This window comes from Drosophila tropicalis, unplaced genomic scaffold, assembly GCF_018151085.1.
Source record: "Drosophila tropicalis isolate 14030-0801.00 unplaced genomic scaffold, ASM1815108v1 contig_573, whole genome shotgun sequence".
In the NCBI taxonomy this organism is placed as follows: Eukaryota; Metazoa; Arthropoda; class Insecta; order Diptera; family Drosophilidae; genus Drosophila; species Drosophila tropicalis.
Genome location: NW_027173049.1, coordinates 466421 through 494081, shown reverse-complemented (window position 1 = coordinate 494081; position 27661 = coordinate 466421). Strand labels below are relative to the sequence as shown.

At 38.4% G+C, this 27661-nt stretch overlaps 3 protein-coding genes across 4 annotated transcripts in view; 2 read left to right on the top strand and 1 right to left on the bottom strand.

The window, feature by feature from the left end:
• The first annotated feature begins 32 nt into the window (after positions 1 to 32).
• On the top strand, positions 33 to 8958 carry Ipk1 (Inositol phosphate kinase 1). Its single transcript, XM_068288112.1, is given in 11 exon segments — positions 33 to 478; positions 480 to 618; positions 987 to 1139; positions 1980 to 2080; positions 3810 to 4079; positions 4148 to 4206; positions 4950 to 5096; positions 7286 to 7760; positions 7762 to 7812; positions 8043 to 8257; positions 8341 to 8958. Coding segments are annotated over 11 exon segments (1929 nt in total). The 5' UTR covers positions 33 to 322; the 3' UTR covers positions 8504 to 8958.
• Positions 8927 to 12789, top strand: Cib2 (Calcium and integrin binding family member 2). Its single transcript, XM_068288113.1, has 5 exons — positions 8927 to 9026; positions 9103 to 9137; positions 9445 to 9584; positions 9676 to 9798; positions 12535 to 12789. Exons 1-5 carry the CDS (start codon positions 8976 to 8978, stop codon positions 12750 to 12752), a joined length of 567 nt encoding a protein of 188 aa, XP_068144214.1. The 5' UTR covers positions 8927 to 8975; the 3' UTR covers positions 12753 to 12789.
• A 1263-nt stretch (positions 12790 to 14052) lies between these two features.
• The window catches only part of otp (orthopedia), a 28584-nt gene continuing 14975 nt past the window's right edge, over positions 14053 to 27661 (bottom strand). The window contains exons 5-9 of one of the 2 annotated variants that reach the window (XM_068287940.1): positions 18934 to 19138; positions 18737 to 18844; positions 17887 to 18053; positions 15720 to 15908; positions 14053 to 14868 (exon numbers count right to left, since the gene is read on the bottom strand). In XM_068287940.1, the coding sequence (XP_068144041.1) occupies positions 14635 to 14868; positions 15720 to 15908; positions 17887 to 18053; positions 18737 to 18844; positions 18934 to 19138 (903 nt within the window). In that variant the 3' untranslated portion in view covers positions 14053 to 14634. The remainder of the gene's footprint in view (positions 14869 to 15719; positions 15909 to 17886; positions 18054 to 18736; positions 18845 to 18933; positions 19139 to 27661) is intronic. The other variant, XM_068287941.1, reaches the window with a different exon arrangement.

The window sequence follows — 27661 nt, the reverse complement described above, 5'->3', positions numbered from 1 at the left end:
CACCTTAGCGTATGGATATGGGCACACTAGCAAGAAGAAGTGATCTCAGCTGATCAGCTGTTTATACAAACAAGTTTTTATTTTTTACACAAGGAAACATTCTATTCTCTACTTAGCACAAAGCAAATCTAAAACCAAAACCACAAAATCCGACCACAAAACCAACCACAATCGGCAATCCATTGCCGCGGTCCGGAGTCGGTGCCAGAGCCAGGCAGGCGTCAGTTGCAATTTCGAGAACGACAACGCCAAACGAACCGCAAAACACAACAGCAACATCCCATGCTCATCCACACCCACAACAAACACCCGCGCAAAAGTCATGAGCATTGCTCCGTCTCCTCCGCCCTCTTCTAGCGGAGCTGTCCGGACACTGAACACCCTGCTCAATGTGCCCGAGCAGATGGAACTGTGCCAAATTGAGTTGATCTATCGGGCGGAGGGCAATGCAAATCTAGTACTGGCTTTGCCGCAATTTAAAAAAAGTTTTACGTTTGCCAAAAATGATATCCAACAGACGCCGACAGTCGGAGTCAGAGACGAAGTCCAAGTCCAAGTTGGAGTCGGAGATGCAGACGAATCCGCATCCGGCTGGGGAGTCCAGTGTTTCCGCTGAAGGTTCGTACGTACCAAACAAAAAAAAAAAAAAAAAAATATTGTATTTATGCTTGTTATTGTTGGCCACCTCATACCACCATGGCTTCCTATTCTTCTCTCTTTTCGGCCTGGTCAGGAAATGGTTGCGTGCAGTTTGAAACACCCAGCATGATGCATCCCAGGCCGGGCCGGGCTTGGCTAGTTCTTCCTTCATCTTCCTTTGTCCCTCGAGCAGTGGCCAGGCAATTTGTGTATTGTTTGCTCCCCTCGCTTTCTCTACATCTTTCTATCTCTCTATCTATCTCCGTTGTGCATCTTTTGGCCATTGCATCAAATGTGTTTATTTCATTTATCCACATTTCTTTATACCCCCTTTTTCCTTTTTACAGCTGGCGACTTGACAATGCCGGATTTTATGGCTTATATCGAGATAATGCGCCGTCTATTAGGAAATGAGTTTGTCTGCGAAGCGGATATTGTTGCTATACCGAAGGAGGATGATAGATTCTGGATAAATGAGCACATACGCCACCATAGACCGGGTAAATAACTACTTACAAGCTACAGTGGATGCTGAACCGAGATGGATGCCCAACAAAACAAAATACATTGATAACCGAGATGGCTATGAAGAAAACGTATCTAAGCTAAGCAAGTTGGTCTTCAGATCAAGCGATCACACACCTTAACTTAAAGTAAATCGGTTAAATTTAAGTTTGATTAGCTATTAGCTAGAGAGAGTTCAGTTTAGAAATTGTTTGCTGTTTCCTTTCTTTATGTGGAGGTATGGACTATATTTTGTGCCAGCGTCTGGGGCAAGTATTTTGTATTTGATCAGCTTTCGCTGCACTTGCCCTTTTTGCCTTTGCCTTTGGCTTTTTATTCTCTGTTTTGTCATGCCGTATCCTGGCCTCTGGCCAAAGTCTTTCCGAGCAAAACTGCAATCAATCATAAACGAGCTTTTTAGTGCTTCTCTGGTCCTTTTACTGGCATTGCACATACACACACACATAGACAGATGCTCTCTTCCCCTATCCTCTCTCCGTCGCTTTGTGACTGCTCCAAATTTCCACATCGGAATGGTCGTCAGTCTGGTGTGCACATGGGACTGATTAGTAGAGCGGCATGTCTAGTTGAGCTGGTAGCGGTAGCGGTAGCCAATAGTCGCTGCCATATATCAAAATTTTGGTTCATGCCCAGTGGCCAGCAACAGGCTTGGGCTATGGTTGTGGCCTTTGGGCCACCATTTATCATAGTCGGGGTGCTGCAACTAACCTAGTATTTATCAATAATCGCCATCGAACGCTTGCACTTTACATTTATATAGACCACCGCCTAGGTTTTTAGTCCTTCATTCATTTTTCCTTTTGCCTTTTTTGCAGTTTCGCGTCTGGATAAGGAATTTGTGGGGCCATTCGGTCTGCTGCTGCCAGATGTGACCCAATTGCCTGCCACGTTCGATGTTTTACTTGCCAATTTACAGGTGAGTATACCGATGGAGCTGAGTATGAGTGTTGGACGTCGTTGTTGGGCATGGTTATGAGAGGGGGGAACGGGAGGGGATGTTGACGCTGCTCAAATAAATTGTGTATTTTGTACAAGGACAATATTGGCATTTTTTCGGCCATATGTGCTGGACACTGGACATTGGACGACCTTCTATTCCCCGCTTACACAAAATCCACCAAAAACCCTGCACCAGCGGCGGGGCAAACAAATACCTACCAACAGCCCCACCTCTACCTCCACCCCAACCCCTAGCCCTAACTCACTACCAATACCATGGCACATGGCTAAGGCACATAAATCAACGGTTCTTTGTTTTGAATTAAAGTGGGCTACAGTGTAAACACTTTGTTGTTCTTGTTCCTTCGCTGGATGTGGGGATGTGGGCCGTTCTAGCCGCTGGCCGTTTCGGTTTGTGCGGTTATAAAAGACGCCGAAATTGCTTTGAAAGTGCCGCCATAGCTGCCACAGTAGCTAGTTTTTATTTCTACTCTTATTTCCTTCAATGGAGTTGCATTGAGTCGATTAGTTAACTCTATCCATATGCATCTATCTCAATAACAAATAAATGGATAATATTCCTAATGCTCAACCCTTTGGAGTATTTAACTTACAGCTTAGTTTCATACTTGATTCTCTATGAATGTTATATCTTTTAGTAGTATCTCAGGAAATCAAACTAAGTGTTTGGGAGCAGTAACTCCCAACGTGGTCAGGGGTTACAGAGTAGTGGATATAGAATGGAACTTTTGTTCAAGTGTTTAGAACCGATAGCCTCTTCCCTCTTATCAATCTAGATCCTCTTTAAAGGATCCCACAATCTTCGAGATTATTTGAAGTTAAAGTTTTCAGTGTATTTGGCTATTCGATGATATTTTTTTCAAATTATTTTTCCGTCAAATTTTTGGCTATTCGCTTTTCTCGGTACATATTGAATTTATGGTTTCGGTGCCAAAGCATTGACCGAAATAAAATTGCAAGCAAACGAAATGAACGCGATGGGAAGTGTGGGTAGTGGGTGGGTGGGATAAAGAAAAAAATATAGCTATGGCCATAACTAACGCCACATATTGTCTGGGGGTGGAAGAGAACTGAGGGGGAAGCGGACGGCAGCGAGAATAAAGGAGAATGAAAGAGTATTGCTTTATATGTACATATAAGCGAGACAGCAAATTGGAAAACCTTTTAATTGTCACTTTAAATGTTAATTTTCAATTTCAAACTTGAACCGAGCAGTGGCCGGCCTCTGGTCCGGTGGTCTCTCTCCGTCCATGCACTGGGCCCATAACTCATCATACAATCAGCGCAACAACTTTTGTTTTATGTCACAACAACACAATGGCAACAACATCAATGGAGCTGGCAGGCCAGGTTCATGTTCAGGGCAAAGGAGTGAGCCAGCGATAACCTGGCTCCATATCCTTTCATTTTTCCTTCTTGCCTTTTTTGCTTTCTGTTTGTTCGTGCTTGTCGTGCCTGTCCGTTGCATTTTCAAGTCAAAGTGGCGTCAACACTGGGATAACTGTTTGCGGCACACGGCAGGCATAATATTTCATGGCAGGACACAGTCAGGCCAGCCAGTGGAGTTCACCTTCATTTTACTCCATTTGGCAATGGAGCAAATAACAAACAAAATAAAAAAACACAACGACCAGAAAACAAAAAAGTAAAGGTAGCAAATAAGCCAAAACGATATAATTTTACAGGCAACAGACGAAGCCATCGCCGGAGTTCGTCGTCTGGGCCATACATATGCCATCGAAATAAAACCCAAACAGGGCTGGCTACAGTTTGCAAGTGATGTCAACGATTTATTTGATTTAATGCCAACAGAAGCAAAAACAGCAACAACAAAAGACCAGACGACACGACAGCGCGAAGGGGAGAGCAATGAAACGGGACAAGGGCAAGAGATGAAGCCCATTCTGGACAAGGGCAGGTGCAAGTGTCGTTATTGTAGCATGCAGGTTTTGAAGGTGAGTTGATGTTCTTTTGTCGAAGCAATTGGCGGGCGATACTGAGTTTTTTATTTTCTCTTTTACAGCTAAGCAAAGGAAAAATCAAACAGTTGAGCGGCTATTGTCCCATGGACTTGTTTTCAGGGTATGTCTGTCTGTCTGTCGTCCTCCTCATCAACGACAAGCACAAAAACACAAACAGCAAACGGCAATCGAGAAACAACAACAACCAGTTCGCTCAAGTCATAAATTTCAATCTGCTCCATTTGCGTGTCCTGTCGTGCTTCATAATTCCAACACTTTTCTGCCGTTCTCTGTAGCCTTTGCTTTTGCTAGCCATAAAGCTTTTCCCTCCTCCTTTATTATGGAGCACAGATCCAAGAGCCGTCGGAGCTGGTCCGATTCAGTTTGGTCCACTCTATTCGCTCCGTTCGACGCTTGCTACACTCAAATTCGTTTATTTGCGGCCCGCTGTTTTAAGTCATGCGTGCATCCGTGCACAAAATTCAATTTGCTTGCGCTTTCATTCCGGTTTACCGCCTGCTTCGCTTCCATTTCCACTGGCCATAACAGACATTTCTTTTTCATTCTTCTTCCTTGTTTTTTTTGCTGCCTTCGAAAATTGTTGCCAAGAGCCGACCATATGTATATGCATGCATATATGTATATATATAAATATATATCCCATATATCCCATCTGTATATACATAAGTTTTAATAGTGTTATTTATATGGATGGATGTGTGTATGTGATGCTGTCCTTCTGCCTATATCGCCTCCATTCCTACCTCCCTCCCTCCCTTCCTTCCTTTCATCCTTTATTATTTTTCTCTCTTTTTTGAATTATTATTATTGTTGTTGCCGTTCTTCTTCTTCTTCATTTTTTAGTGCACCCGGTCGTATGCTTGATGCCCTGAATGCACTTTTCGCCTGCCCGCAAAATAACTTACGTGTATTCCAGAACGGCAATTTAATTTATGGCGATCATGCGAATTCGATTTCCTGTGAACAATTGTATTCACAGGTTTTTCCCGGGTAAGTCAAAATCAGAAAAGAGTTTCTGTAAGGGCAAAGAGCTCTCGAGAGGAAGGCTATTGTTGAAAATTGATGCCTTGAGCCGTAGGCCCAATAAAAATCACCACCGATCTAATTAATGTAGAAGGCTTTGAATGGGTTGTCCCTGCTTCTTTCTCGACAATTAAGTAATGAAATCATTTCGGAAAATTTGCAAACTGTAGAAGGAATTATTCACGATTTTTCTTAAGGACTTTACATTTTCCATTACACAGCATAAAGTAAATCAAATTTAATGGAAAACGCAGTCACAAAAATACAAGGCCTCATAAGATCTTATGAAAAGGTTTTCGAAAGAAATATTGGTTTGCCTGATATATTAACATCTAAAAGAATTTTATTATTATTTTGTGTTCGAAATAAAAGGTAGATAGATTTTGGTCAAATTTCAAGATAAAAAATATCTGCTTGTATTTCGAGACTGTTTACCAATCACTTCGCAAGCGAAACAATTTCGTAAGTATCCAAAGGTTCATTGTAGAAAATGCAATGTCATTAAAGATATACAAGTTTAAGCAGTTGATTGTCTCTGTAGATTCCCTTAAATATCAGAGCTGGCCATGTTATTTATTCTGTTAATACAGTCCCCTGTTGGTGATAAAGAAACCCAAAAGGAATCACTGAACTCTAAAGAAAATATGTCAAACAAAAAACCGAAATTAAAACCTGCCAAAAGTATTGTTTTGGCTTTTGACAATTTCCCTAGATAAATTATAGAGATTTTAAGCTAAATATATGCTTTGCCATCTCTGATGACTTTTAGGTAGGAACCTAATGCTACAGAACAAGCAACTAGACCGCTTACATAGCAACTTGTGAAAGGCTCCCTCAGGTGGTAATGCATTTGTGGCAAATAAGTTCAGAACGTTCAACTGACTGAGTTGACTGACTTTGACTTCTCAGTATAGGAACTTCCCTTGATCAAGATTCATTACTACCACGTGGGCTGTATTTTTAGGGCTTAAGATATTTGGCACCTAAACATACGAAGTTGAAGTTGCATGTTAAACTGTTTAATTTCAAATAAAAATCTGTGACTTTGTTATACAGGGATGATCTTCTAATTGAAAAGTAAATACTTGGATTTGTTTATTGTTTACAGAAAGATTTACAAATTTGAAAGTTGGTTTCTTAAAGCATTTCTCAAAATGCGCGTTATGTCAAACCCACAAATTTAGACTCGTGGAAATAAAATTTCTGCTCAGGTCATTCCATTTCTTCCATTTTTTTGTGCCATAAAACGTCATCTTTGCTCATCTCATTACATAGTTTACTCGGGCAAAGTTCTTCCGTTCAATAGAACTTTCTCAGTACTTACACTGAATTTTCGATCAGTTTTATCCAATCTATATACAATTTTTAGTTTGTAATAAAAGGTTTCAGTCAGATTCTTATCAATTAAAAGGGTAGCCCAAAGGTGTGCAAAAGCATCGAAAAATTAAAGTTTTAAGCGGTACGGGTAGAATCATGGACCAATTGCAAATCAGCCTATCAGTCTTATCAATGTATGTTTAAAATTGCATGTTTCCTTTTAAACTGTATTCATTGCCAATAAATGAAGAGCCTTCCAAAGCCCAGATCCGCAACCTTTTTTGGAATCGCCTAAAAATAGTTTTCCAAGCCGTTTTTCTCACAAGTTTTACAAAGAAACAACCTACCTTTAATTCAAATAGAGAATCGGGAGAGCTAAAATTGTCTACCGGCTAAACAGAACAGACAAATCAAAATTGTTGCATTTTCATGTCGACACCACCATAAATATCCAGTCAAAAGGGAAACTCCCAAACAATTTCCATACAACACGCAAATATTCAATAAATATTTGCTAGAAAGAAAATGTTCCGGACAAATTCTCGAGTGGCAAATGCCAACACATTGCCATTTTTCTTACCATTTTCAACTTTGTAGTTTTTGTTTTCTTTCATTTTCCACACCTTTTTGCCACCGCCAACGCCAACACCGACACCAACACTAACACCAATACCAACATAAACATCTAAACATGTTGACGACAACCGCATAAAACGGATTGGGAATGGGAATGAATTGAAAATGTTAACAAACAAAAATTTTGCACCAACCACCAACGATGGGGATGGGGATGCGCTGCGATGCGACGCCATGGCCATAAAATCACTGAAATTCTCCAGCGAAATTATGGTGCTTATAAAACATTTGCTGGTTGCCTGCCTTCTCAGGGAATACAATGTGGAGCAGCAGGAGAAGGAGGAGTATGCCAACCAATGCCAAAGAGAAAGACAAACCCAGACCCAGAGCCAAAGCCACGTTGCAATTGGGCAAGTGAAGACAAAAGGTTTAGCTGGTGAAATTGGCGCCGCTAATGTTGCCATGACAGAGTTAGCGAAAAGGCAAGTGGAAGGGGGAGTTGGAGAGACTGTAGAGGTTGATTCTGTCAATGCTGGTCAATCCTCGAGAAGGACAAGAGAAGCAGCTGGTGAAAAAGCAACGACCCAAAGGTACACAAAGCGTTGCCGACTAGAAACAGCAACAAAAACAACGGAAACAAAAACGGAAACACGGCCAACTCGGAGTCCAAAACCGAAAGAGAATCAGAATCAGAATCAAACTCAAGCACAAGTCAACAGAGCGGAAAGACTGGGTCTGCAAAAAAAATTGTGTGTTGCAAAAAATTTTGCATTTACAATTGCTGGTAAAGGTAAATTTCCTTTTTTTCTCTCTCTCTCTCTCTCCCTCTTTCTCTCTCTTTTGCTTATTTTTATTGTGTCAGAAGGGAAACAGAGAAAGAATGGCAGGTGATTCCTTGAAGTGTGTAACCTATCTAGTAAAACTTGAAGTGTATTCGAAAAGGCAGCTAAATGGCCAATGGCCAAACAAAGTGGCCAAGTGACTTAGCCCAGTTTTCCTTCATGTACGTTTCGTTCACAGCAACACTTTGATTATATGTGGCAGGCCAACTACTCGACGCATTCGAAACGGAGCTATAAAGCTTTGAGAGAACTGCTGCCCCTAATCGATGCCATTAAATTGGAGGAGCTACAGCCGGAGCAGGCTTATATGCTGGGTGCCACTGCCTTGGATTGCTCGATAATGTTGACATTTCAGGAAATCGAATGTCAGGATAACAAAGACAACGAAAAAGGGTAACTAACTAACTAACATAGAAGCTCCCCTTAACGCTATCCCTTATCGAACTTAAATCGATTGCATTTTCCTCTTTTTGCAGTTCCCTCGTGATGTCTCCCGCACTGGGACTGGTTACTGTGCTGGGTCATCAGTTTCTCACCAAGCTCACTGTTTTGGATTTGGATCCCAAGCCTGATAGTCACTTTCATAAATTCATAGAGCAGACACGTGAAATTGAAAAGTGCTGCCAAGCATTAAATTAATTAATAAAGTTTACATAGAAAACTAAAAGCCTCACGCAACCGAATGTAAAGCGCAGAAAACTGTGCTACACTTTTTTTTTAGTTTAGTTTTGCAAGAGCCATTGCCGCACCTCTATGTAAAACAAGAAAAAAAAACGTTCTATGCCGCAGCTTGACAGCAGCAGCAACGTTGGCAGCAACAGCAACGCAGTGGCAAACAAACCACAGGACACAAGCCAAGAGGTGCGGGTGGCAAAAAAAAAAACACACGAAAAAGAAAAAACGGCTAGCCGTGAACACTCCTTAATTAATTTCCATGCGAATGCGGCGCCATACGCGCTAGAAAGAGGCGCCACCGCCACAGGAATGGTGTCCTAAATGGGGCCACTGAAGCAATGGCCATGCAAAGTTATAGTCAGTTGGCTGTAGTCGCGCACGGGCACAGGACAAACCACACACTATTGGATTGGATTGAGTTGATATTGGGCAAACTATGGGCAACAAAGTTGTTACCTTCACCGAACAGCAATTGGATGACTATCAGGTTGGCATTAAATTATTATTATCAAATATATTTTAATTGGAATTTACCCTCCCACTCTCGTTCTTTCTCTTTAAAGGATTGCACATTCTTTACACGCAAAGAGATTTTGCGGTAAGGTTTTTATGAATACAGAAATAAGCAAAAACTATTTCATTTCATTCGGCAAGATGCCGAAGATGGGGCCACACCCACAATACGGACTCAAACAATGACCGCATGCTGGCCATTGTTCATCTCTCAACCTTTTGTTAGCCACTCAAAACAAGAAAAACTGAACACACTCTGGGACAACACAAAGAGAGTCCTGCTCCATCCCCAGTATCCAGTCTGAGTGGCGTTCCATCATAGACCGATTTATCCACACTTCTACACTCTGTTTTTCGTTGTTGCTGATGTTCTTGTTGTTTTTCTTTGGCAGTGTTCATAAACGATTTCGTGAACTACGGCCGGATTTGGTGCCACGCCAAATGACCGAGGGCCAGTCAAGTGTCAAGGTTCCCTGCGAGTGCATTGAAAAGATGCCCGAGTTGCGTGAGAATCCTTTTCGGCGACGGATCTGTAAGCAACAATGGATAAAGGATATACCCAACCACCCGCACTCACACACATTGTTCTTATATATGTATGTATGTATGTATGTACATTCCAGGTGAGGCCTTCTCACGCGATGGCCAGGGCAATCTGTCCTTTGAGGATTTTTTGGATGCTCTCTCTGTCTTCAGCGAGCAGGCGCCCAGGGACATAAAAGTTTTCTACGCTTTTAAAATTTATGGTAAGGCGACTCCTTTTTGCATCCTTTTGTTTATGCATTTCCGCAGCACAACACTGGGTGTTTTCTCTTTCTCTCGTCTGTGTTTTAGTCCTTTTGTTTTGGTCCTGTGTCTTTGGCGTTTACATGGAACGCATTGCCCTGGCTTTGTGGTAATTTGTCTGCGAGTGGCATTCTGCCAAAGAGCCCAAAACTTTCGCGTGGTATGCGCTCTATTCGACCATGGCCAAAGTTCAAGGACAGTCATAAATTTCAATAAGCATTTTAATTGAAATTTAAATTAGTTTTTTTTTTTTTTTTTGAGAAACAACCCAATGTCATCCTGTAAATAACGACAAACTTTAAACAAGTGCAACGAAATTTAATGAACTTTAGATTCGATTTTTAAAATTGAAGCCCATTTTTCAGTTGCTAAACGGATATTTAAATTAAAGAAACCATTCAAGAGTTCAAAAGACTTAAGAGTAAATGACTTAAGAACAAATGTCTCCCCATTTTGAATGCTCTCTTTTGAGTTACTTAGATTGATTTTATAAATATTTTCTTTTATTAGAGCTGAATGAACGATTGAAACATGAATTCAAAGCAAAATTAATGAATTGAATGACTTTAAAAATCGACTTTAACTCACTCAAACGAATCAATCAAATTGAATGAGTTAGAATGTATGAAAATGAGTTGCTATGATTCGAATCCCATTTCTGATTTGAGTATTTATTTGAATTGATTACTATGTGATTGATCTAGTCTGGTCAGTGACTCAGTGGGGACCTACTCCGTCTACAATTACGTCTTCCAACTGGTGATACTTCACATTACTATGTTGAATGCAAAAAATAGCAATAGCAAAAAGTTTGTTTTGATGTTTTTGGCAATTAGGAAATCCCTTTGAAATAGGTTTCCCAAGATTTGTCCTAAAATGTCCAATCCTTAACCGCGCACTAAAATTTTTGGTGTATTGAGTATTTAAAGTTTAATAGCCCTCATTTGACCATTATTTTCTTTACATTTTTGATCAAATTAGTTGTTGTTGCTTAAAAAACTTTCCAATCAAAAGAAGACTATTCAAATAATTCAAATGATTCGAGTGCTTTTGTACATTTCGATGCTTTGACACTCAATTCATTGCTTTTCATTAAACAGAGTTACGTATCTTTAGAGATTTGAAAATCATTTCATTGTGTGTATGTGATTCATTCATTTGAATTTAATTCGAATGGATTCATTTGACTTTGATTTTTTTATCATTCATGCAGCTTAGAGAGCTTATTAATCACCTTAAAAAGAAGTCTATTGTTATCGAAATAGACACTTTCTGTCTGCAATCAACTTACTTAGAAAAGTCGTTTGAAAAGGGCATTACACCTTATAGATTGGATGCAGTTCGGAATGAATTAGGATCAATTTGTGTTTTCTTTTTTAAAAACACAGCCTCCAAAATAAAGATCGATAAAAATTATGTTCCATTACCAACCATTTAGATTAGAACTTGATTCGCACTTTGTAATACGATTTGATTCAAAACTCATTTATTTCGGTTTGGAACTATCTAGACGTCTCTCTTTGTCATAACATAAACAGAGGCTACATCGCAAGGACAAATGTCATAAATTTAATTGATTAAGTCTCTTATCTATCAATGAGATTATATTCAGACTAGTTTTCATTTGAGTCTAGATGGTAAATTCTTTGTATGCTTAGAAAGAAGATTTAGATAAAAAAGTTTAAATCTATCTTTCTGATTAAATAGATGCTCTGTGTCCGGTTTATTAGAAATTTAGTAGCCCATTTGAAAAACTGGTTACTTACCTTGTAGCTTAACCAAACAAAATATTTTAGTATGAAAATAGAAATTCATATAAGTATGTCTGTTTATGTCGGCTCTTTTCGATATATCGACACTAATGGACTGAAGTGGAAGTTTTCAAACATTGTAGAACGAAGTAACTTCCTAGCAGCGAAATACCTAAAAGCCTGTCTTCAAGGGTTATCTTTAAAGCTCCACATGTCCTGCACGAGTAAGGACCACACCTCGTTTAAGTGATGTATCTTCTATCTGTCAGATAATCAAACTAAATTAAAATTATAGCCTTATGTTAGAATTCGACATAATTAAAGTCTCAATTTTAATGAATATAAGTGAATGTGAAAGGATTTTAGAAAGGACATTGCTGAATATTCGATTGGCATTCGCCTTGCACGAACCACTGAATGAAATTCACTTTAACCGTTGCACCATGGTAACTAGGCCAATTGAGTCCTACAAAGCATCAAAAAGTACAAATGTGAGCTGCTTCACAATATTTCTGTGGAAATATTTTTACGTAAATATTTTCGAAAATTACAGGTGAAAGATGTGCAGAGAGAGGGGGAGAGAGAGAGCAAGAGAAGGACCCCGTGTGTGTGTACCGGAGCTCTTTGACTTTGTTTCAATGTGCATTATTAGATTGACACAAATTGAAACGTGCAGCAAGAAACAGGCGATTACCCTTCGCAAACACACACGGCGCCCATCACCACCCACCCACTAGACCCACCTACATTCACACACACACAAACACACACACACACATACACCAATAGACATGCATGCACAGGAAACTTATTTTTGCACACATCACTTGACTTTTGTAAAAGAAAATGTCAAGTTTTGTTTGGCTGCAGTTTTTCATCCATCTGCAGAAGGGCCATACTGCTGTTGCCATACTCGCCATACTTATGTCCGACATAACTTTACAGATTTCGATCAGGATGGCTTCATTGGCCACGATGACCTCATGTCCTGTTTGACAACAATGACCAAGAACGATATGAGTCCGGAGGAGCATCAGCAGATTGCAGACAAGGTAATCGAGGAGGCTGATGTCGATGGCGATGGCAAGCTATCAATTTTAGAATTCGAGCATGTCATATTGCGGGCCCCCGACTTTCTCTCAACCTTTCATATCAGGATATAAATAGAGAAAACTTGTATTATTAAATTGTTTATATCGCATCAAATAGTCTTTGTCTGTCGGTGTGTGTGTGTGCGGTGTCCTGGCCTGCATTGGGCAATTGTAGTGACAATGGGCAGCATGTCAAATGTCAGGGAACGTTATAAAATTTATAAGCCCATGCATGCAGACACTGAACTGACCTGACCTGGCCACCGGCCACCAAACTGCGAACTCAATCGGCCCAATCAACCCATCCGCCCTGTTGGCCAGAGGCCATGCAGCATCCCAGTTATCCTCGTTATCTATCTATGAGTGTCCACATGTATACGAGTGTGTTTGTAAGTGTGTGTCTGTGTGTGTGTGTGTGTGTTGGTACACTGTCCGGACTTTTATCAATTTGCCAATTTTCAGCTTAAACTTGCTTTCAGGCAAATTCGATTTGGCTTTTCCGATATTCAGCCTTTTAGTCCATTTCCTATTTAATTATATATTTTTCCTAGATAACAACAAAACACAAAAACCAAAAAAAAAAAAAAAAAAAACTTAATTAATTTTGGACTAAATCGTAAATCGCATAACGAATACACACGAATTTAAGTTTTTATTTTTGTTTTTCTCATCCTTTTTTTTTTTTTTTTTGTTTCGTTTTTTGTTTTGTCATTTAAATCACGTTCAAGTTCAATATTTAATTTAGTTCACTATTTAATAATACGCATAATTACATACATATTAATTAGTTGGTTGGGTTGTCGTTTTTTTTTTTTGCGTTTTTGCGTTTTTAGTTTCTGATTCCATGATATATGTATTTAAATTTAGGCTTAAACATTACAAGAAAGTCTATTACAAGTACATTTTGCCATTTATAGGTAATTGCATGCGTCTATTAATAGGTTTTGTTTCATTTTAGTTTTTGTTTTCGTTTTTCATAGGGTAAATGTTGGGAGAATGGAATCCCTTGTCAAGGATCGACTCAAGGAATTGCTATTTAGTTTAGTTTTAGTTTAGTTTAGTTGAGTTGTTTGGATTTATCTATAGGAATTGCTGCTTTAGATCGACTATTTTCTTGTTTGTTACGATTAGGTTCTTTAGATTAAGATTAAACAATATATTTCTACATATCTATAAGTATAATATGTATGTATGTATATATTTGCATATGTCGAAAAACAAAAGGATAATGGCTATACACAAAAACAACAACACTTATCGTTTACAATCTACACTTAGTGATAGCTCTAGAAATAAGTTTTCATCTTCTTTTCCTCGTTTCACTTTTTATTTTCTTTTATAAGTAAATACTAAGCGAATTTTTCTGTTTTCCTTTGTCTTCCAAAAATTATTGTGATGCCTTTAAGAATCGGATTTGTTTATACAATTTTTCGTATACAGCAATGATTTATCGTATATATATATATATATAATTCAATAACTATCTCTAAATATTTAAATGGAATAGCTTTCTCTTTCACATATGTATATATGTATGTATGTGTTTATAATTTGTATGCTTAGATCTGTTTAGTGTGGTATCCTTTTTCATTTTTTGTTTCGAAATACATTTAAATTGCATATTTTAGTATTCTGCTCTCATCTGTTCCAATGGCTAATAGTTAGCTCGGTTTCAAGGTTTTGTTTCTCGTATACATGGTTTTCATTTCATTATAGTCTTTTGAGTTTGAAAATATATATATATATATATATTATGTATATATGGGTGTATGCTGAGCCATCGTTCAACATATTTAATTTTGCTAACATTATGAGTTAACATTTTCTATTTCGTTAACATTCGAAGTTCCCCCGTCTCCAAAGCCTGGTCTGTGTCGATTCGTGTCTCGGCTGTCTAAAACTCATGGTTGGTAAACCCGTAATCCGAAAAGCTTTCAAAGCTTTTCAACAAATTTCAGTAGACCGAATTATGGTGCTCGTAATTGTTGTGGGCAGCTGCCGCCGCATGGTGCAAGTACGAAGGAATCGCCGTGGCATTAAGCTCCGAGGCTCGTCGTCTCAAAGCTGCAATGCTGTGTCCTCGCCAGACATCCTCCTCGGTGGTGGTTGCGCCTCCACTACCGTCAGTGGGTGATTGCATAGACTGATGGCAATGCGGCAGCAAGTGGGCATTCCCGGAGCTTTCCTGCTATAAAAAGAAAACCGTGTTAGAGCTTTCAAACCAATAATTCGCAACTGTCTTAAGCGTGAAAGTTTTGTTTAAGCTACGACGAATGAATACAGACACATTGTATATATCAAATAGTCAAGTCAAAGCGACTACCTAAATCTACTAAGTAATCTATTTATCTATAAACAGTGCTTGAACAAAGCTAAAAAATATTTCATATTAGTTGTTTCAATCATACTTTCTTATTTTTATCATATTTTTGTTGAACACAAGCTTCGACTTACTTATGAGTAATAATTTTGTAGCATACTTTTTTGGGACATTGTAGATACAAAAATAGGCGATCTTCCCTGCTTTTGATTTGCTGTTACTTTGAGCACTTCAAACTTGTCAATTTAAATTTGTATAACTATTTTTTGAATAATATTAACAATAACTTTTTAAAACACAAACTTTTAACTTTGCTGCTGAATTGTTTTTTGTTCTTTCAAGACGCCTAAACACAAAATTAGTTCATTTTACGGGTATTCGTAATACGATCGAAATACTTTGCAAAATTTCCTAAAAACCTCAATGTTAAGCTACAGAGAAGTAGATAATATAGGGGGTAGGGGTTAAAGAGGTTTAAAATGTATAAAAATTAAGAATAAATTCTATGAACGGTATTGAAATTTTGATATATTTCTATGGAATATATAGCTATAAACATATTTCAGATAAATAAACAATTTTCCATCTTCCTAAACAAATTGAAATTTATAATAGACATATGGATACTATATATAGAGGCTATTGATATGAATAGATTGATATTGATTAGGAATGTCGCTTAAAGAAAGCTTCATTGATTGAACTTTTGTCGTTGTTACCTGCTGTTGCTGATGATTTTGCTGTTGTTGTTGATGGTTTTGTTGCTGCTGTTGCTGTTGGTGAGTTTGCTGCTGTTGTTGTTGCTGCTGCTGTTGGTGTGATTGCTGTTGCTGCTGTTGTTGTTGCTGCTGCTGTTGTTGTTGCTGTTGCTGCTGTTGGTGACTCTGCTGCGGCTGTTGATGAATTGGCTATAAAGGAGAATTAAGAATTAATAAGTTTAAACAAGATATTTAAAGGAAATTAAACAAATTTAAGTCACTTAACAATAATAACCAAAGTACAGATTTTTCCAATGTACTCTGCTCTTATCTACATTCTGTGCCATTTTCCGGTACTTATTTAATGTTAACAAGTCTATAAGAATGTTCTGCACGAAATCTGCCAACAAATAGAGAACTTATCAACCTCAGAGGTTTTTTGGGATTGATTTTCCTATCAGAATTATCATTTCATCTCAGGAACAGAATTCAATTACAATAATAATGAAATTGGAAAGACAGTTTATTCCCAAAGTGAAGATAATTATAAAAAAGGTTTTTTGGACATGGTTAGATTTGATCAAAGTTCAAAATAAGAACCAAATAGGTCTAATTGGAGACTGACTAGACTTATTACGAAAACATTACATATTAATAGCAAAACGAGATAACGGAAATAAAACTCAATACAGTAGAATTCGGTTATAAAGGCGCTCCGACGGGACCGACGATTTTCATCGTTATAACCGGAGTATCTTTTATATATGTAAGTTTGTATTGGAACCAACCAATCACTCATTGAACTTTAGTCGCTATAACCGGACGGACGTTATAAGCGGATTCTCCTGTATTTATAAAGCATGCCAGAAATATGTTCATAAGGCATCTTTTAGCATATTTTGAAGATTTGTTTGAACTAAGGAAAACTGTACAGTCGGAAAAACTGTGAAATTAACAGAGAGACAAATCTTGCATTTCGTAATACAAGTATATCCTATTAATCAATGTATCTCTTATTGTCTCATATTGAAAATAGAAGAAACTCCAACCAAAAAGGGAATGGGGAATACATTATTTGTTCATTATTTGTTATTTTTGTTCCAAGAAAGTTGTTCTTTCATTTATCAAATAAGAATTCGCTGAGATGTAGGAGTTTTCCTTAAGTATTTGGTTAACTACTTCCAATTTTTTCATATTTTTGTTAACATAAAAAACATAAATAAAAACAGTTTACGTATCAGCTCTGAATCTCTCTGATATACACCGACAACATCAAGAAAAGACAATAGATAACGCGTGATACTTAACAGTGAATTCCTGAATTCAGTTTAAGAAAACATTAGTATTGGATAATCGATTACCAAGTTATGACTAAAATGTATCTTCAACTTCTCGAAAAAGCATTTTTGTATTTAGAAAAACTTTTGGGATATTCGGCCAATTTGGAGTATTCAGTTTTTCTTAGTTTTAGCATACCTTCAAAATCATTTTTATCAATGTGTAGGAATTTGGGAAATTCTGTCATACTAACATTAATACTAATCTAATTACTTATTAAGGAAGGAACAAGTTGCAATTGGACAATTTTGGAATAAATCACAACTGTTATCTATTGACCATTTTAAAATTCAGTAGACAAGGTATACCAAGGGACACCATCGTTCTGCCTTAAAAAGTAAACCTCGACATCTTGAATTTGATCAAATAAGTTTGACTGTGAGATATTTTGGTTTCGTATGAGTGAATCGTTACGTCAGAAAAGAAATTTACTAAGCAAGGCCGAAGTTGTTTATTATACGACAATAAAAGTATTACTTCAGTCCATTTCGCTGAATCAATTCAATTTACAACCTGTGATAATAAAAATCTTACACATCGCGAGACCAATTTGCATACAAACTGACTGACAGACAGATACGGATAAGTAATGAATATTTGCAGGAAATCCCGAATTGTAGAAATTTATAAACGAGAAACGAATACAATTACTGAGATTCATTCACCGATTGGTAAGTTTTAAGTCCAGAACTGAATGGACTCTGACCCTGTCACATTGAATGAGGGACCATTAAGATGTTAAAGGGTCGGAAATGAGTCCCTTGTCTCTGCTGTCAAATGTTGAACATCCTTTTCCCAAAGAATTTTCTAATTACAATAACTTAAAGAAAGGTTTCCGCCAACTACTTACCATGGGTTCGCCATTCACTTCATTTTGAGGAGCATTGGGCTGGTTGGACAGAGGCGGTGGGGTCACCGATGAGCAACTGTTCATATTGGGAGGCGTGGTGGCGTTCGGGGAGCCACTCGGCCCGCAGCTCACCCCGCCCACACTGTGCTGATACATCATGGAGTCGCCTAGAGGAACAGAAGGAGGCAGAATAACATTAATGCAAAGGCGCGCACTTGGAATTGATTAAAAACCCTCACAAAAGAACCCAAAAGTCCCCCCACCAACCCAAAAAAAAAAAAAACTGTAACAATGAAAACTTTGCAGTCAAAAATAAAAAGGGGGAGAAAAAAACATGTCTCCAAAATGTCAATTAGCACTTCTATGCGAAATCAAATAAAAGAATGCAAAGATATGTCGTACACAGATCTACAGATACAAATATATGTATAATGAAAAAATGTCTTTTGGTCATTTCTGAAAATTAAACGACTCTCTGTTAATTGAACAAACAAATAAGCCAGCAGCATTATAAAAATGATACAAACTCGATATATATCCGTATATATATTCAGCTTCTCTTGGGCTACCGAAAAAAGAAATACAGAGTGTCGAGTTCAAAGAAATGAAAACGTTTTTTTTTTCTCTTTCTTTTTTTTTTGTCGTGTTTGGTCAATTGTCAGGAGAACTGGATTTTGGAGTACAAACAAAAAACGCAAAGAGTAAAACGAAAGAACCAAAGCGAACACAAAAAAAGTGTCAACTCGACGAGAGATGGAAAATTTTCAAAAGCATCGAACAGGCATGTGATCAATCAACTATGAAGGGGGCCCAGGGGTGTCGGTGTGTTGGGGAAGGGTGGAACACCTACCCAAAGCATTCAGGCCATAGTGCTGATAGCTGCCCATGTTAATGCCCGAATTGAGACCGCTATTCAGGGTAGATGAGAGCGGTGACGATTGATTCAATTGGCCAAAGCCTTAACATCATACCAAATTGCAGCAAATTAGTTGGAAAAGAATATCTCAGTTAGTTGCAGATCTCATCCAGATTCGTCCTCGCACTTACCCGCTGTCATCGGATTGACTCCCACACTCCAGCGATCGCCGCCAAACATCCCAGTGCCGCAGAGGCCATCGCCCATGGCTATATTGGTTATGTTCGCCCCGAATGGCGGCAGACCGTGTGATGGCAAGAGAGCTCCCGGAGTACGAAAAACATTTGTGGTCTTCTTGCGCTTCTTCCATTTGGCACGGCGATTCTGGAACCAGACCTGCAAGTAAACCAAAATATAAATATTTTTTAAAGGAACACACAAATGTGGCCTAAAGGCTTAAGTTTCATCCACAGACAATTTGTGTCTCTTATTTGTGGTTTCCTATTAATGACGATCTCCATCTAATTATTCCCAATAGTTTTGAACATTTTCTAATCATTTCAAGCTCTTACGATTTTATTCTTTGTTCAAATAATATTGACATAATGTTTCCAAAAGAAGAGAAAAGGAATGAAAACAATTTTAATTTCGGTCGCATCCAATTTATGACGTTTTCAGTTTTCTGAATTGAATTCTAATATTCTCGGCTTCTAAGTAAGTTTAGGCAGATGACGAATAGTACATTTGATCATCTCAGCTTTTAATAACATTAATTTACAGCAAAGTACTAAAGGATAATGGAGTCCTGTGCATACATTTTTCATCAAAATCCAAAAAAAAATCAGATAGTTTTCAACATGTTGAACATTTGAACATTGTGAATGGTCGCTTAAAACCCAAAATAAATTGATTTCTAATGAAGTATTCTGAATCACCAGATATATTAAAAAAATACTTGGTTAAAGATGTAAATAACTTTGCAAGAGATGAAGTGAAATGAATCTTTCAATATAAATAAAGTGATAGATCTTTTCCATATCCATTTTATTTTTGCGGTGAAGAAAATGAACCATTTACGAGGAACTCAATTATTCCGGAAAACAAATAGAAATTGTTCGCCCAATAGAATAAAGAATGGGAATCAGTTAAAGACCTATGAATGCATAATGTGGAGTATGAATCTTTTTGTCAACAAATGGCTTAATAACAAGAAGCCAGATAACCAGATTTCGGAAACAATTCCGGGATTGTTAAGAGAAGTCAACCTTCTATTGAGAACCTCACGAATGAACTAAAGATTCTCTTTACTTTTAACCAATTTCAACAAAAGCGGTTAAGGCACCGTTAACACATAAAAATAAGTTGAATGTCTAGAAAGACTTAAATAAAATGGCTAAGAATACGATTGAGACATAAAAATCTATTTTAGAAATAGATATAGAAGGGACTAAAAAAGAGAACGTATCTCATTCATCTCCGACTTTCGATTAATCCGCCTATTCCCGAAAAAAAACTTTACAAGACTTTAATATGAACTAAGCACAAAATGTTTAATATGAACTAATAGTTATGTCTATCTCAATGCTAATACTTGATTGCTTATGCTTAAGACTTTGCAACAGACAGAGATATGGTATATGTATATATAGTGAAGTGATCCGGATCACATGGCCAAAATTGTAAAGGAATGGCTTACAGCCAAGATTTAAATCCGATCGAAAATCATGGGCTCGGCTAAAGAAGCAACTATCGCGCGACGAAAATCCGCCCAGGACAATAGGCGAGCCTTGGAGTCGAGTCCAAGCGGAATGGAGCACTCTATTGCACGGATTGATAGAAAAGTTGGTGGAGAGTATGCCCAGGAGCAATCATAGTGTGATTAAAGGCAAAAATTCGTTAATCTATAAGTTTTGTTATACGAGCAAAAGTGGATACATGCTCATTTTTCAGTTTTTTCTGGATTATTTGAGCTAAAGAGGGGATATTAAAAAAAAGTTTTTGTTTTTCGTTTTATGTATTATTAATGGATTTTTGTTAAAAATTTGGATTCGATTAAGGCATTTTCCTGGGTTTTAGAGCCACTCAAAGTCACAGTATCGAAACATATATCCGCATGTGCTCGGCACTGTATATTTAAACAGTTTAAAAACAAAAAGAGCTACAGAAGTGGACAAAACGGAAGGAGCAAAAAAAAGCATTTGTAATCAGCTATTCACCTGATATTCCTAAGTTTATCTCACAAAGAATATTTGCCACAATCCATTTTCCTTTCTCCTTTTTTATAGAATAAAATAATGAGATTTCAAGCTTATATCTAGGAAATAATGTTCGTAAGGAATTATGTTTCTCATTTTCATACTGAAATTACTTAAAACTAAGGGAATTCGAATTACTTTAAGATGTTTAGCTTCCAATAGTCCTTGAGCGTACATCGTTACATGTGTGTGAGCCTTTGTATATGTATATATGTATGTATGTGTATGTGAAAATGTATATGTTTTGCTAGCTTGTTAAGACACTCCCTCCACTTGGCAACTTCTTGCCATCTTCTCTTGCCCATAACATGGTCTTAATCGAGATCAATTACCGTCGTGACAGTCAAAACATGTCTCGACAACCAAGCACACACACACACACACAAACACACACCTACACAGGGATGCCAATACATTTACATGCGCATAAATTCCATATGTAAATTCTTTATCTATAGGCAATTTTCCCCTACTCCTTTTGTCCGCAATCTTTGGTCAGCTCCGATTTCTGTCCAGGGCCTGGCGAGGAGCTTTTGTCTTATTGCTGGAGGAGAGGTCGAACCCCATCCTTGTCGGATGTGTTTCGTCCTTTTGCAAAATTGGCATTTCCATATGCCATGGTTGTGGCATATGCATAAGAACGACTCGTAGTCGAGGCGACGTAGACATGTTGAGATTTTGACATTTACAAGGTAACGGTACACACACACACACCAACACCCACACACTAACATTCGGTGTGTGGTAAGGTGAGAAATGGTGGGCAGAAAGTGTTGCCAGATTTCTGCACTTTTGTCATAAGTATTTTCACTATTTCACTAAGCTTCAGCTCTATTTTGATACCCTTCATTTGTGATGACAGGGTAAATGGGTATATTAGGTTCATAATTATGTAGATGAGTGTTTTGAAAATAGACATTCTTCTTCTACCTCACGAAATCACAATGAATTTGTAAACTGTTACTGGGTATATTGTTTAGCCAGTTTATCAACTTAACCCTACAGATACATAGATACATATGTGTACATTCTAGTAGGATGTTGGAATGAGTGTTTTTTTTTTAAGGGTTTTAGTGGAAAAAATAAAATGCCAAGCAAAATGAATGACTGAGTGACGACTGACTTGTGACATGGAAACGATTTTGCCTTCATCAGGTTGGAAGGAAGGTCTCCGTTGATCTCGGATCCACATCAATCGGCGTTGCGCGTTGGCCGCATCGTTCACGGGTTGACAACTTCAACGGCAGAGCAAAAAACAGATACAGATACTGCGGGGGAAAATAAAGAATCCCGGCATTTCGTGGCAAATCTTGAGCTGTCAGTGTTCCTGTCCCTCTGTCTGTCTAACTGTTTGTGAGCCAGACTAATGGCAAAAGGAATACAAAGGAGCAAGAAAAAAGCATGGCAACTTTTGTGCAAAGTGACTTTGCTTGTAATGCTGTTGATGATGCCTGGATGCTTGATGCTTGATGGTCCCTAGTGGGTTTGTCATCCAATGTCGGTCGAGCAGGCGGGCAAAGAGACAGACAGACTTAGAGTCGGAGACAAACTATCCCAGGATCGGCGTTTGGGTATCGCTCAATGTGGCCACCAGGGACAGATGGCGTCTGCTAATGTGCCACACTTTAACGCAAGGAATAGAGAGAGAGAACCATCAAGGGTGGTGTGTGGGTTTGGTTAGTCTTTTATTTCTTGTTGCCCACCAAACAAAGGGGGTGGAAGGTGACAACGACCTTGACTTGTTTATGTTTATGGTGTTTCTGTTCGCTTTTTTTATGTGTTTATGCGACGCTCTATTCATTAACTTTTAATTTAATAATTTAAGACAATGTCTGACTGTCTGGTTGGCCATCTCACTCACACGCCCTCGCCATATGTATGTGTGCCTCTCTTTCGTACTGACTTTAGGGGGTAAATTAAATTTGCCGGAGTTTTATTTTGCTAGCCACATTCGTATATGCGTGTGGTGTATGTGTGTGTGTGTGTGTTTGTTCTTCCTTTTATTTTTCTTATTTATTCATCAAGTTTTCTCTTCGTTTCGTTTTGGCCCTAAAAACACAAAAAAAAGAGGCGAAAGAAATCGACATGCACAAAATCATTGCCTGCTTTTGGGCGCTCGAGCCCATTAAATTGGCATAACGTGCATGACGTGCACGGCACGTAAATAGGCGTTAAAATGTCGGTTAAACAAAAACATTTATATTTTATGCACACCACCACCAATCCCCTCCCCCTTCACTCTCCACCCCCTACTCCAAACACCTATATATACATATGTATGTTGAGGGTGTGCCAGACAGGCAGACAAATACACACACACACTGGCCCACAATTTGAATGTGTGTGTGTGTGTGTGTCTTGTTTATGTTTTTCTCTTGTTATTTTGGTCTTTTTTCTCTGGTTTCCCTTTGGTTGCGCCCAATTTTGAACTTATGCCGCGTTAAATTGTATGTTTCATGGTAATTTTTTAAGCTTCACCCTTATGCATAAATTATCAGCTGCGAGTTGAGTGACTGAGCTGATTCCAGAAATCATTGTTGTGCCAGGATGAAGTGGAGGATGGCTGCCGTCTGTTTTTAAATTTATTGGATTGTTATAATATACCAACATTGGCTTTTTAAGGTCAAGGAAATAGCTTGCTGCCAGTCGAAAAATCATAAAAGATGAAGTAGTCGCTTCTAAATGTATGATTAATAGACAAACTGATTATTTCTTTTTAGAATTTCAGATGATCATAATATCTTAAGATGTGTTTTCAAAAACTTTCACTATTGGCCATTCATTTACATATTTAAATATGAAATTCAGAACACTTATAAGGATTAAATGAATAAGGATAAATGGTTTTGATGGTGACAATTTTAATAAAAACCCAAATATATGTATTTACTAATATAAATTTGACTGAGAATCTATAAAATAATCAGATCCAAATGTCAAAAGTCAGTATTGAAATATATCTTTAAATGAAACTTTTAATTCTGCGTTTTCTTTTCAAAATGTATTTTAAACAAGTTAGTGGAAATCAATACTGTGTTTTCCTAAACTTGTCAGTTTAATTTTTGACTCCAACAGTAATTCAATTGAGTCATTTTCAATTCCTCGAACTAGGCTCAACTTCAGACAGGATTCCTTAATTCTATTTATAAAATTTGACTTCTTTTAAAGAGGTTCAAAATAACGAGAAGTTGGTAGCTAATCAACTAAAAGATCAATTAAACTAATGACAAAGTCTTTACTTACTAATATGAGATCGAATTTCACCTGAAACTAATCAAATCAAGTTTTAGATAAAGAAAAGTAAGCTAAAGACTTGGTAATGAGTCGTGTTTAGTGTCCAGTACAAACTGAAGAAAGGGAGAAAGGATAAGGTCGAGTGGAGAAAAGGATGATCAAACAAAAAACATTTTTATTTGTTTTTTAAGAAACTTGAAAATATTCATTGTAAACTAACTTATTAGTTTAATGTCTTACAAATGTCTTTGATATATTTTTCGCCTTATGCTCTTAACATATTTTAGTTTTGATTTTTTGTTTGTCTTTTGTTTGGGAACAAAAAGAAGAACATTTTCACGCCATATGTTTGATACAAAAAAAGCATTTTCATGTTTTGACTCTGAATTTGTTAAACCTCACCACCCAAAACAAAAAGTCGACCAGCAACAAATGAGGGGAGAGTAGGCAGAGAGGAAGAGACGAAGGGAGGGGCGAAGAAAACTGTTGCAAATAATAAATGAGTCAAGTTCATGAAAAAGCAATTTCTTGCGGCAGGCCGCAGAGATATTAACACCCCTCAAATCTGATGCCGATTTCATTCCTATTCCAGTTACCGTTCCAACGAGGGTTGGCAAAATGAAAGCAGAAGTCACAAATTAAGTAGGCAGCCAAATTACATGGCCAGGGGATGTGGTTATTCAGTGGATGACCGACCTGCTATGACTATGACTGAGAGAATTTCGACCGAGAATGGGAATATGGGATAACAAGTGATTTGCTTTGATTTTATGGCTTCTGGTCTGCCAGATATATTGTGGAGGGGGAGTGGTGGTGGAGGGGGGGTGGTGTCATTCTTATTATTGTTATTATGAACCTGTTTGGTGTGAATGGTGTCACCCTGTGTGTGTGTGTGTGTGCGTGGTTATGATTGCAGCTCCTGTCATAATGGGCCCTTTGTTGTAGTCCTTGCTGAACCTTGTTTATGGCTAAGTGTTCAGTTCGTTATGCAACATTAATTGCACATTATGTCGCATCTAATGGCTGATTAAACAGCTGTAAGGATAATACACACAACACAAAACTAGTAAAAACGAGAACCTAGTTGGAATTCTCTGATTATATTTTTGCATATTTGCAATTTGATTCGTTTCGATTTGCCTACATTGAAATGCACTTTGGCTAAAAAGTCAAATGTATGTATGTACTTGAAAAGCCAATAACAAAAATATCAATCAGAGTGCATTCGAGGGATCAAAAGGGGAGCAGGGGCGGAGAGACGTAGATCGAGCACATATCGCGTTTGCAACTACAGAAAATTGCAATCAAAATTCGATTAGTATGCCTATGTAAATATTATTTATTGTAACCATTGGGGGGGCGGAGGTAGTCTTTCACTTTTAATAAACATTTTTGATTGGCAAAGTGCCACAGAGATAGTGAGCGAAAGAGAGAGATAGCGAGATAGGGGGAAACAGATAGGCAAAGAGCAAAAGAGTGCAATAATATTTTGGCCTGGTTTTATTGACAATTTTTGCATTGGTAATCAAAAATCAATTGGCCAGGTTATTGCTTTTTCTTGGCCCTCAGTGATACATTCAGTCCCCCTCTGGAATGTGGAGGAGCTGCCTTGGCAACAACAGGCCAAAAACCAAATAAAATGGCCACTCGACAAAGTCCACAGTTGTCTCGGTGCTTGGTTTGTCCTTCTCTCTCTGTCCCTTGGTCTTTCTGTCTTGTTGTTTGCATGTCCTTTGATGTGCTACTTATGTGACTCTCTCTCTCTCTCTTTCTATCTGTCTCTTTTCTCCGTTGGCCATCTTCAACTTGATGGCAATCTTTTTATTATTATGATTGCTGAAGAGTTGTTGCCACTTCCATTGCCTTTTGGCTTGTGCTTTGTCTTTGGCCTTTGCCATTGCTGAGTGGTTTATGAAAATCGCTTTTCGGCCAATATCTTTTCATTCGTGCGGAGATAAAACTTGCGTATAAATTCATAAAATGCCGTTGTCTCGACTCACTCCTCTCGCAGCCACCACTCAGTCAACCACCCACACACCCATCCACGCACACATACATACATACAAATGGAAGTCGATTTATTTTATGTTATCCTTTAAATCCTGCTTTACGATGGCCCAGCCCCAGCAGCGACACTTGCCGGGACTCGGGACTCTCCACCTCCCTCTCTTTAGTCACCCCAAAGCATTTCCCACCACCACTCCGTTCCCCACAGTGTGCTGAAGCTATTTATTTCATTTGCTGCCCCCAAAAGCCATTGGGGAGGCTGATGACGAGGTTACACTATGGCCATCTCTCTCACACTCTCTTCGCTATACTGCTTGAGTTCTCTTTCAACCTTTCTTCCTCTCTCTCTCTCTCTCGTTCTCTCGTTCTCTCCATCTCTCTCTCTCTCTCTGGTAGCATCTATAGACTCGAAAATGTGTCGCTTGGATTTTTGATAGACATTTCCCTTTTTCGGGAAACTGATTTCTATTCTGTTTATTCTGTTTGGCCGCCCTTTGGGCCAACTATTTGTTGTCCGTAGGCCTAGCTAGTCTAGGAGTCGTTTGATTTATGAAATAGTTGTGAAAATCTTTTCATTGCAGCCTCCCATACCCTTCTCATTCCAACCGAACCGAGGCATCGTTTTGGGTATGCAACCCCCAAAAAACTTTGTTCTGTATGCATTTGTGGAGCATGCGCAGGGTCCACGACCAGGTCCTGGCTCTAGCTCCTGGCTAAGGCTGAATCTCACTTTAGCAAGTTATTTTTACGTTTGGTTCGGTTTTCACCAGTTTTTCAGTGAGCTAAGGGTTCTTTTCGAACCAGTTTTAACCTTTTTTTTGTTTATCAATGGCAAGCGAATTGTCTCCCAGCTTATCCCAGCATAGATGCAGGGTGGGGGACTCGGAGTGGGAGTCGGGGTTTGTCTGTCGCTTTGGCACTCGGTTGACTTTGACTATCTCTCTGCTGGTCCTCTGGGCACTTTGGCACGCCATTTTCACACAAACATTTCAATGAAAAGTATCAACGAAATTGCTTTTGAAATTGCTTCATATGCCATAAACAGAATGCGTGCCAGATTTTCTTGATGCTCTTTATGTGCATTTTACGTCCTGCCCAGCCCCCCTGCATTAACCCACCGAATCCCTCCCTCCCACCTTGTCAGTCTGGCCCCTTCTTTCACGGTCTCTCTATCTATCCCGTGGCTCTTGTTAAAGCTTTCACTGGCAGGCATCTAAAATTTTAGCGAAGCTCTCTTCATTTCTTTCTCCTTATCGTCCTCATCGTGCTCATCGTGCTCGTCGTTCTCCTCCTTCTCCTGCTGTTTGCGTTTGTTGCATATTTTCCCCGGTTTTTTGGTATTTCAATTAAACTTTAATTAAAATGCGATGCCATGGTTATCAGACGCCCGCGGCCCAGTCATAGCCATTTGTTGGAGTGCTTC